The following is a 12043-nucleotide window of genomic DNA, read 5'->3' as shown; positions in this document are numbered from 1 at the left end:
CTATCTGGTCAGCCTACTTCCAGACCATTCTAGTGCAGTCCTTGTATAAGAATCACATCCGTCCCGAATGATTTGATTTTTATAAGTGGTTGATTCTTGCAAGTGGAGTATTTTAGTTAGTGTAGGAATGATTTTGTCCCAGTGGGTTTGATCACTATATGCAACTGATTCTTCCATCAGTGAGTCTTATAAATTGAGTGCACTGTATTTTGAAAAAGAGGGTACAGGCCCACAACACACGCACAGACTCCATTGATTAATAGTAATGTTTTTTCTTTTATATTAGTTCAGGAATATGTATAGCAACAAACAAGTGTTAAACATTTATTTAGAAAATGTACAATATTAGTCAAGCTGTTAATGCATATTGCACTTTATGGAGAGATGGATTTGTGGTAAATACATGGCTGAATTTTCATAGATAAGTAATATAGTTCTGAACAATTAGCTTTTGGATTACATGTTTGGTCTCTTGTAATTTAGGTTTCAAGTTTGTTCAGCATAGTGGTTCCAAAGATAAAAAATTGGTATAAATTTTTGCTTAATTTTTTATATATTGTTTGATTGAGAACTAAATTTTGAGAGTATCTGATGAAATGTAGCGCAACATTATAATATGAGAAAATGATGCAAATTCAGAATTTATTTCAGAAAACTAAAGTAAATATATATAATAGAATCCTCTGTAAAGCATAGCTGCCATGCATCAACATCCTCAAGGAGCCAGTAGGCTGCATCCATTCATGGTGGTACTGGTAATAGTGTATGAATGGATCTGTAAGAACTGAGCCAGCTGCACCTAAAATGACATCAAGAGTTCTATTAATACATTTCTGGGTCCTGTTGTGCTGCTAGGTTGTTTTTATTGTAAGAGTGAAGAGGAAAAGTGATGTCATTAATTAGATACTTGTCGCATTAGTCTGATTTTCTGTCCTTCCACAGTGAGAGATGCTGGGTCTATGGTCAGTATGATCTCAGGTTTTTACATTATATCACTTGTACTTGTAAAAAAGTTTTAAGGAGGTGAATATTTTTTGTGATGTCCTCAGTCATGTTGTTAGTCTGTGATGTTCCTTATCTTGAGTGCCAATCTGGAATTCAGTTTTGAAAATAAGTCAATGTGCTAATCTCAGTTTAGACTTGTGTATATTAGAGTAATCCTAACCACTGTTTGGTGCCCCCAGCATATTTGTAACAACCCACATGCCCACTTACACACGTTCTCCCAATAATGCAAAAGCAATCACACAGGCATTTGGGTTAGACTAATGGTGAGCAAAGATACTGTCTGTGCTTCTCTACTGTACCGATAATCACTGATGCAGTACTATTGTGGATTGGATTGTGGGTGTTGTAGCTCCAGTACAATTCTCCACTGCCATTCCACATCCATCACTGCTCATGCGTCCTGTCTGGTGTACTTTATGCGCTTGACTATGCATGGGTCAAGTTTGCTAAAAGCCACTTGTCTGTAAAAATAACACTGCACACAATGTGGGGGCTCCTTTGTACACTATATTGTAATGATCAACTTCTTCAGCAGCAACTGAGTTCATTTTGCTTCAGCCACTAGACTGTCGCAGTGTCCTTAATATGAGCATACTGCTATCTGGCCTGACGCTGACTTGCAAGCACTAAAGTCTAGCTCAAGAAATGAGAAGGATCCAGTGCTTCTTAAAAGAACATTGGCATCACCAAGTGTCTGAGGTAATAGCTGAGATAGACCACACTTGAAGTTGCAAGCAAGTTCTGTGAGAAGAGTAAAGGTCGATAATAATAGGTCCAGTGTGGAACAAAAAACATATCAGTTTTTTGATAGGCTGGGCTGAGTCCTTGGTATGAAGCCCAATATGCTTCTGGGTAGCATGGAGGCTCCATGTATAGTACGGGTGAGAGATGAGGAGAAAGCTGATTCCATGGATCCAGAGGGATGAGGAGATGAACTAAGAGATACCTGACTCTCTCTACCTTTCACTGGTTGCAGTCCTTTCTCAGTGATTAGATGTTTTTAAAATGGGTTTGTGCTCTACCAGTGGAGGATCTTCAATAATGGTACTCACATGCTTGGACTGACCGACAAGGAGATTTCACAGGAAGCCTCTCTAAAACCTTTTGAAGCAATGCCTGCACTTTTAAAATTTATCTTAATTCTACCTTCTGTCACACCTCTTAGTTTCCTCCAAAAAGGAATCAATTGTCTCTAGATGTTGGAGGCACCTACGCTGTCTGCAAGGGTGCTCCGTAACTCCTTTCCCTCTTGAAAGGTCTCCTTGCTCAATTCCTCCCCCCACCCCGCTCCCCCGGGCAGTGAAGCTAGTTTTGTATCCAGCAGCCTTGTTCACCCACTCTTCTATGAGTCATACTATCTTAGCTGTTAATCTCTGATGTGGAACCTTGTGATGAAATACCTTTTTGAAAATCTAAATATACTTCATCCACTGACTCTCCCTTATCTACCATGATAGTGATATCTTCAAAGAATCCCAGCAGGTTAGTTAAGCATGACTTCCCAAGCTTGATTCCATGTGGGCTGTCCTTAACCGCACTGGTTGTTTAGGGGTACTCTTACCACATCCCTGAAGATAGTTTCCAAGTGTTTCTATACAACAAATGTTAAACTCACTGATGTATCGTTCTGTGTTTTGTTTGTTTGTTTTTTATTCATTTATTTAAATAATTGGGTTGTGTTTGCCAATTTCTAATCCTCTGGGTCACTCTGATTTCAATTAAATTTAAAAAAATATATCCATCAGTTTCCTTTTTCTTGACTCTTGTTCATCTCATCAAATCCAGTGTTTTATTTAAGTGGATCAAATATATTTACAGCCAGTTGTGTTATCTGTGCATACCGTCTATCAGTTCTAGAAGATTCATCCCCACTTTGAGCAGATTTGTACTCTCTTTACAGACAAAGGAACAAAGTATTACTTATCTACTGTTTCCTAACCTCCAATGTAAATCCTTTAATTCCATTTTCACTTGTTCTCCATAGCTTTTGTTATCCTTTGTCTATTGCAAATATATTTGAAAAAATCTTTAGTGCTATTGTTGTTTTAATGTATTTATTTGTCCCAGAGTCCATTATATGCAAAGTGCTTTCAAAGTATTTTAGGCTAATCCCTACTCTGAGGAACTCACAATCAAGTTTTCTGAAATTTGTTACCTATTGTTTCATAATTGTGAGCAATTTGCTAACAGAGAAACATTAAACATTATTTTTCAGATTATGCCTCCTTGTTCAGGATGCCTATGGAATGTTCAGTGAAGTGCAGTTGCAGACCCCATGTTCTTCAGAGGACATTGAACAGCATAGCCGGAGATGGGAAGGAAAATCCTGCACTTTAGCTGGAATAAGAATTTTGCAGAGAACCACAAGGGGAAGGTGAGAACAATCCCCTGAAAAAGTATGCTGTGTACTGTGGCAGAGATGATGTCATTTTATTTAGTTAAGGATCAAGATACTTTGAAACACAAGGCAGACTTTGTTTGATCTGGTATTATAATCACCATTTGTAGAACACCATGCCGGTAGCAGAGCAATAAAGAAAAAATATAATATTTGAACAGCTATACTCAATCAGCATAAGCAAGTTTAGATAATATTAAGTATTCCCAGGAAAAGGGGTGGAGGAGGAGAAGCAAGCTCATTATTGTTTAAGATTCAAAGACTCAAAAAGACAGATAAGACCTTTTAAGTAATTTAGTCCATCTCCTTCCCATTACAGGATTGGTCTGTACAGTACATTTTCTACAGTTTTGTCCAGTTTGGTTTAAAATGTCTCAAGCACTGCAGTTTCTTCTAGTATGAAAAGGCCTTTTCAGGCCTTGGCTACACATGCAGATGTACAGCGCTGTGAGTTAAACCCACCTTCGTACAGCTGAGTAGGGAAAACGCTGCAGTCTGTCCACATTGGCAGCTGCAGGCACACTGTCATGGCCACATTTGCGGCACTTTCAGCTGCATTGGGAGCGGTGCATTATGGGCAGGTATCCCACAGAGCACCTCTTCCCATTCTGGAGTCGTGGCTTGTGCAAAGAAGGTGTGGGGTGCAGGGCATTCTGGGACCTGTCCCAGTGCCCCTTGATGCATCGCTTCACATCCCAGCAATCCCTGTTTTTCCGTCCACATTTGGTGCCATCTTTCAACGGTTTCTGTGCAGTGCGATCTGAGTTCCATTTCAGTCTGTGGGAAATGGAGCCTGAACTGTTGAGGAATGTGCTGACGAGTCTCGCCAGCACGTCACGTTTGGCAGTCGAGCTATTCCTTAAGATCCAAAGTGACAGTGAGGAGTCCGACGATGATATCAATTCGCGTAATGCATACGACACGAGATTGCTTGTGGCATTCACAGACATGCTCATCACCGTGGAACGCCGCTTTTGGGCTCTGGAAACAAGCGCTGAGTGGTGGGATCACATCGTCATGCAAGTCTGGGATGACGAGCAGTGGCTGCAGAACTTTCGGATGAGAAAAGCCACTTTCATGGGACTGTGTGAGGCGCTCGCCCCCACCCTGCGGCGCAAGGACACGAGATTGAGAGCTGCCCTGACGGTGGAGAAGCAGGTGGCTATTGCAATCTGGAAGCTGGCAACTCCAGACAGCTACCGATCGGTCGCGAACCAGTTTGGAGTGGGAAGGTTGACCGTTGGACTCGTGTTGATGCAAGTTTGCAGGGCGATTAATCACATCCTGCTCAGAAGAACCGTGACTCTGGGTAATGTGCAGGACATTGTGGATGGCTTTGCACAAATGGGTTTCCCTAACTGTGGAGGAGCGATAGATGGGACGCATATTCCTATTCTGGCACCTAGCCTCCCGAGTACGTTAATTGGAAGGGGTATTTCTCTATGGTTCTGCAGGCGCTTGTGGCTCACCGTGGGCATTTCATTGACATTAACGCAGGCTGGCCCGGAAAGGTGCATGACGCACACGTCTTTCGGAACACTGCCCTGTTCAGGAAGCTGCAGGCTGGGACTTTTTTTCCAGAGCGGAAGATCACAGTAGGGGAAGTCGAAATGCCCATTGTGATCCTTGGAGACCCCGCTTACCCGTTAATGCCTTAGCTCATGAAACCCTACACAGGGAGCCTTGACAACAGCAAGGAATGGTTCAACTACAGGCTGAGCTGGTGCTGAATGACTGTGGCGTGTGCTTTTGGCCATTTAAAGGGCTGCTGGTGATCTCTATATGGAAAGCTGGACTTGACCGAACACAGCATCCCTGCGGTTATATCCGCGTGCTGTACCCTCCATAATATTTGTGAAGGGAAGGGTGAAATCTTCACTCAGGCATGGACCTCCAAAGTTCAACACCTGGAGGCTGAATTTGCACAGCCAGAGAGCAGGGCTGTTAGAGGGGCCCAGCACGGGGCTGCAAGGATTAGGGATGCCTTCAGGGAACAATTTGAGGCTCAAAACCACCAGTAATGTCTGGTGCCCTGCATGGGAGTGAAGTGCAGTGGTTCCAATCTTAGTAGGGATCTGTGTTAGCTAAGCTGACTTGCAGGGCCTGTTTCTTTAAGGTATCTTTTACTTTATGCAATAATAAAGAATGTTTTCAAAGCCAAAAAATCCATTTATTGAAAAGAAACACAACTGCTTGGGAAACAGAAAGGGTAGGGAATGGTTCAATCATAGATTTGCGTATGTCCTGTTCTCATGCTCAGCCTTCCTGTCTGGAGTGCTGTGCAATGAGTGCTGCACTTCAGGATGGCTATAATTCAGGATAGGGGTTGCGTGCAGTGGGTAAGGGTCGTAGTTTTCAGGGCTGAGTGGTGAAGCTACAGGTGTTGGAGGCAGCTGGTGGCGATAAGAACCCGGATGTTGGGGAAAGTGGGTTGGAGGTGACATGGGGGCACAAGGGAAAGCGTTTTGGGACAACGGCTGTGGGGGTGGGGGATGTGCGGGCGCTGTAGCGCTCCGCCTGCATGGCTCCGAGCGCCTGGATAGAGTCTGCTTGGCGCTCCATGATGCTTATCAGCCGATCCATGCTTTGCTGCCGGAGCTCCATGCTTTGCCACCAGTGCACTGTGTTTTCCTGGCGGATCCTGCTTTCGCTCTCCCTTCACTCCTGCGCTTTTTGATTCTCTCTAGGAGATTGCTGCATCACTTCTTGCAGCATGTCTTCTTTGCTTTTTCGTGGCCTCTTCCTGAGTCTTTGCAGTCTCTCGGCCAATGTTAACATGGACTGCTGAGATCTCAAGGTTGCATCTGTAAAGGCAAAATGCAACACTTAACAGAGGCAGCATTGTTTATACCAGACATAGTAATGATTCCCCCAAACTTAAGGAGGGCACACACAGTCCACACAATAGCATAACTTTCCCGTCCCAAAGAGAGCGCACATAACTCACAGGAGCCCCAAAATGGTGAGTAAGCACAGGGTCAAGGGGGACTGATTGTTTCATGGCTGTACTGTCCTCTGGGTTTCTGTGCCTTGGGGAGAGCCAATAGCTGCAGGGGGCATCTACACTGAACACTCTCCTCACATTTTGCACAGGAGTTCATCCTGGAAGATATCTCGCTGCTGAGGGTGACCTGGGAAGCAAGGGAGGGTCTTCTACTGCAATGCGGCTTCCGCCCTGGCCCATATGCAGCTTGGCTGTGTGCAGCAATGGTCCCCCCGCCCCTTGCGGCACAGTGGTGCAGACACGTTAGCCTAACTGGGATAAGGACCACGGTGGCTCTCCCAAGAAACCTGCGCAAGCGCATTGCCCACGTTCTGGATGAGACTTTCGAAGAGATTACCGGGGCCGATTACCGCGATGTAATAGATCACATCAATGTGCTATTCCGCATCTAGGCATGCCTGCAGCCCTAACCTTCCTCACCCAAAGAGCCCGCACCGAAAAAATTCCTTCCTGAAAACAAAGCTGCTTACTGGGAACCTGCTCTTCTGTTTGTCCTCAACCAAGTACTGGCTGCTGCGACTGGCTACCTTCCTCCTGGCTTGAGAAGAGCTCCTGGCTGCATGCCTCCAGGGATTCCTGGGTGTCTCCCCCAGCTCCAGCATCCTCACTCCCGCTTTCCTCCTTCTCCTCCTGCTCTGAAGTGTCCATGGTGGTGCTCGGAGTGGAGGTGGGGTCGCCCCCAAGAATCGCTTCCAGCTCTTTGTAGAATCGGCAAGTCGTGGGGCGAGCACCCGAGCGGCCTTTTGCCTCGTGGGCTTTTCAGTAGGCATTCCTCAGCTCCTTCACTTTAATCCTGCACTGCAGTGCGTCCCGGTCATGGCCCCTTTCCCTCATGCCCCTTGATATCTGCTTGAAGGTATCGTAATTCCTACGGCTGGAACGCAGCTGGGACTGGACAGCTTCCTCCCCCCAAACACTGATGTGGTCCAACAATTCTCCATTGCTCCGTACTGGGGCTCGCCTGGCGTGTGGAGGCATGGTCACCTGGAAAGATTTGCTGAGAGCACTCCACGCCTGGCTGAGCAAACAGGAAGGTGATTTTCAAAATTCCCAGAGAATTTAAAGGGCGGGTCTGATGGTTGGTCACCTGAGGCCAGGGCAGTAGAGTTTGAACTGATGACCAGAGTGGCTAGAACAGGCATTGTGGGACACTTCCGAATACTTCTGGAGGCCAATCAGAGCGCATTGGGCGGCCACACTGGCACCGCAGCACACCAGTGGTGGCGCAACAAACTGTATTCCTCGGGGGGAGGTGGAGGACCAGCAGCGCAGTCGCCGCGGAGACACAGCGCCGTCCAGGCCTTGCCAGGGTGGACGGGGAGTGAGGTACAGCGCTCTGGGCGGCTTTATTGCGCTGTAACTCGCAAGTGTAGCCAAGGCCTCAGTTTTGCTTAGATTGCTTTGAAAGGGGTTTAAGCAAAACCGAGGGGGGGGGGCAGAATCCCATTTTCAGTCCAGAATAAGCATGTCCACACTGAGAGTTATTCCAGTATAACTATATTGGCTTAACTATACTGGTAAAATTATACCAATATAACTGATAAAACTTTCCTGTGTAGACAAGCCGTAAGAAAAGACTGTAGCAAGAAATCTGGAGTACAAAATTAACCTATGGTACTTGGCTTAGTTTTGCTAATAGTGTGCAATTTATTTTATTTTTCAATGTAAATATGTCTGTAATTAGTCACAGAAAACTTATTTTTATGAGATTTATTGTTTTGTGGAATAGCTTCCCAAGGGAAGTGGTGTAAGTGTGTCCACAAGGGGACATATGCCAATATAACTATATCAGTTTAAATTCTCACTCCATCTTATACCACTATGTAAACAAGTCCTTAGCATTAGAGCAGATACAATATTTTTGATGAAACTTTTTTCTGTTGAAAAATTACATTTAGTTGAAACTGAAATGTTTCATGGAAACATCCATTTCTGCAACAGTTTTGTTGGGAAGGTTTCTCAGATCCAGCCCATGGCAGACAGAAAGAGAGACTTGTTTCCCAAACGCTTTCAAAGGGTCTAATTTTCATTCCGCATCAAAATGAAAACAAATTTTAAAACGCTGAAATGTGTCATGAAATGGAATTGTTGTTTTCTGGACAGACTATTTAATATAGTTTTCTTCATACGGGCCTGAAGCGCATTTTGCCCCCTTTTATTACTCTGTACCAGTTAGTGCAGAATTAATTTTTGGATCATCTACTTGGATTATTTATGTATCTTTAAGAACAAACACTTCTCATTCATTCATAGCTCATTATTTTGATCTTTTTTAGAAGTTACATATTTTCCAAAGAAATTATGGCTTTGCTGGATACAAATGCAGCCTTATAACTGGCTGTTAGTGAGTCTCCGTACTGCCTAGTAAATGAGAGACAGACTTTTAAAAATTTAAATTCTATTTCAGTGCAACAGTAACTCACTTCTGGCTGCCCTGAGGAGGGTCAGACTATGCAGTAGAGCTGGGGGGAAATTTTCTCAGACAACTGTTTTTCACTGAAAAATGCAGATTTGGGTCAACCAAAGCAGTTTGGATCAATTTCGGCAAATTGTTTCAGTGAGGAAAAACAAAAAAAACCCAAAATGTTGAAACAGTTTGTATAGTCATTTATGAAATTAAATGTTAAGACATTTTGTTTTAGAAATGTGTCTTGGTTTTGAATTTTGCTCAGTATTGTTTAATTTTTTTTAAGTTTAAAAAGCCTCAAAGTGAGCACAATATTTCATTTCAGGTTGACCTAAACATTTTGTGTTGACCCAATAAATTTTTTTCCGGATCTGCACCCAAACCAAATGTTATTCAGACAGCTCTCCTATGAAGTGCTTAAAACACTAGAGGCTGGTCTGGGCTAGTGCTGCTGGAGCTGCATTGGTGGTAACATTAAAGGAAGAAGGCTAATATAAATCCAGGGATAGCTAACATGATTTGCAACATGGTTTCACTGTCCAATATTTAAATCATGCTTTATTTCAGCAGTTCTCAAACTTTTCACAGACCCCCAAGCCAGCTTCTAATTTTCCCCCGGGGGTGCTGAACCCCCGCTCAGTCTCAGGTCCTGCCCCCATTCCACCTCTTCCCCCAAGGCCCCACCTCCGCCCCATCGCTTCCTGCCCCCACTCCACCCCTGCCCCTCCTCTTGCCTGCCTCTTTCTGCCCTCTCCCCCGAGCACACCTCATCCCCACTACTCCCCCTTCCTCTCAGCGCCTCCTGCACGTCGCTGAACAGCTGTTCTGCGGCATGCAGGAGACACTGGGAGGGACGGGGAGGAATTGATCAGCGGGGCCAGTGGCACTGGACATGACTCGCAGACCTCCAGAGGTCCATGGACCACAGTTTGAGAATCACTGCTTTATTCTAAAAATTGTTTCTTTACACTCATGTTTCTGTCATCTGTGTCCCTAACCATGACTATTTCAAATGCTGCAGGAAATGCCAAAAGGTGACTCTTAAGGTGCTGGTTTCAGGAAAACCATCAGTGGATTCTAAAATGGACGTAAAGGAATAAAAATATAAAGTATGAGGGAAAATTATTTTTTTCCCTCTGCCCCCCTTCACCTTTGGGGCATGTGAGTCTGGAGTAAGCCAAAATGGGTGATAAACTCCAACATGTGTCTGTTGTCCCACAATCCCAAGGACTGGAATCTCACTTCAATACTCTTCAATACTTTTCCCTTAGTCTTGGGTGTTTGGTAGACAAGATTTTTCTTTATGGTCTGATAAGCGTGTGCTGACTTTAAGGACCAAAATGTAGCCTAGGTTCAGAAGGCAGTAAAGGGTATTTTACTCTGACCACAGACTGCTCACTAGCCTGAATAAATTCTGGGGATGGTGGGTCTGGTACATTAAAGTGGGGCAGAGGGAACCATACTCCCTTCTGATGGGGGACAAGAATGCTCTGGAAGAGAAGGTGTCTGAGAGCTCACACAAATGAGTCATATTGTTATACCAATAAAATAAAAACCAGCAGGATCTTATTAAAGAGGAAAAGGCAAAATACCACATTTATTGTGAATACAGAAAGAATCATAGTAAGCAGTTGGTTATAGCTATAACATTCCATTCAATCTCATATTTATTCACACATTCATTCATTCATACAAACACACACACACACACACAGGTTCTGCAAGGTTGTTATCATAGTTACCAGCCTTAGAGTTGCTCATGCCAAGCCACTGGCCAGGTGGCCTGGACCTGAGGAGGGAGCAGGGCCTTGTCAGATGCTCATCTGATGCTCCTGGAAGTTGGTTTGCAGAATCAGACCCCAAAGTTCTCGCTTTCTAGAGTCCATTTTTATAGGAATTTCTTCCTATGCCAGTCTATGGGAATTGCTTCATCATGCTGTTGCTGAATCAATCAGCAGATAGCACATTCCTGACGGCTCTGTGCTGCCAGATGTTATCTTGTTCTTTGGTTCTCCCATTCTTGAGGCTGTAGGGTGGATTCCAGTCTGCCCTCCGGGGGTCCTTTGGTTATTTCCACTTGACGCCTTCTTCAGCCGATGGACACTGGATTCTTAGGCTGGCACCTCCCTGATCATTCAGTTATTATCCACACCAAGCATCCATCCACATACATCCTCTGTCTCTATTTTAATCACAATTGTTAATACAACAAAAGGGCGGGGAGTAACTGGGTGCTGTTTCTGTTGTTACAGAGTATTGCTTTGAGTCTCTCTCTGTGTGAATTGCTTTGAGAACAGACTGTCTTAGAATGTACTAACGCAATTAGCAGCTTGCAGGTTTCATACATAGAGGGAGAGAAACAGTACCAAAAACCAAGAGACCTCTTAATTAGTAATACCCTGGAATTTAAACTATGGGGAATCAAACTCATTTGTGATTTTAATACAGAACTTCTTTAATATGATCCAACATAATCCCCCTTTTGACACTAAGATTTATAATCGTCAGTGTCACTTTCTATGTAGCCTATTCAAAAGAAGGTACTGTGAGGCAATTTGAGTTTATGATTCCAATTCATCCCACATACATGATCCTAGTGATGTATCTTTACTACAAGGTTCTGGGGCAACAGGCAAGGTGAGGCACACCCACTTTTGAGGAGTCCATTCAGTACAACCTCTAGTGTCCAATAGCTTCCCTCCCTCCCCAGCCCACTGGCTCGAGGTCCAGGGTAGCCAGAAGGATCCCATGTGTAATATGGGGAGTTGGCTAACCTTCAATACCTTTGCCTCCAGGGACTGTTGGTGTGCAATTTTGACAACAATTTCTCCCATTAACAAGTCTGGTTTTACAATACTGGAAACGTATTGCATCCATTCATTTTGATAAGTGTCAAACAAAATGATCTCTTTCTTTGTTTTAACAAATGCACCAAACCCTTAATATTTTCCAATATGACCCAGAACATTTTGTGTTCCAAAGTTGCTAGGGCAAGTATCTGCATTTCAGTGCATCCCATAGCTATGGCTGTGTAGTTTCCTATTTCTAATTTTTTTTTCTTATGCATAAGCCATGTGGTAGTATTAAGCCATTGCCAAAGATTCCATCGGGCTTTTAGGTTACCCAAACCAATTTGGACCAAGTCTACATTGGCATGTACTTGTTTTTGTATCAGGCTGTCCTGTAGCTGGGACAGAGAGCTTAATTTATTTTTAATTACCTGCAG

At 44.0% G+C, this 12043-nt stretch overlaps 1 protein-coding gene across 2 annotated transcripts in view; it reads left to right on the top strand.

The window, feature by feature from the left end:
- SPIDR (scaffold protein involved in DNA repair) overlaps positions 1–12043 on the top strand; it is a 327349-nt gene that overhangs the window by 272380 nt on the left and 42926 nt on the right. For both annotated transcript variants that reach the window (XM_074944412.1, XM_074944411.1), the window contains one exon: positions 3224–3382. In XM_074944412.1, coding sequence (XP_074800513.1) covers positions 3224–3382 — 159 coding nt within the window. The remainder of the gene's footprint in view (positions 1–3223; positions 3383–12043) is intronic.

This window comes from Natator depressus, chromosome 2 (genome assembly GCF_965152275.1).
Source record: "Natator depressus isolate rNatDep1 chromosome 2, rNatDep2.hap1, whole genome shotgun sequence".
NCBI classification, from domain to species: Eukaryota; Metazoa; Chordata; order Testudines; family Cheloniidae; genus Natator; species Natator depressus.
This window is presented reverse-complemented; position numbering and strand designations above follow the sequence as displayed.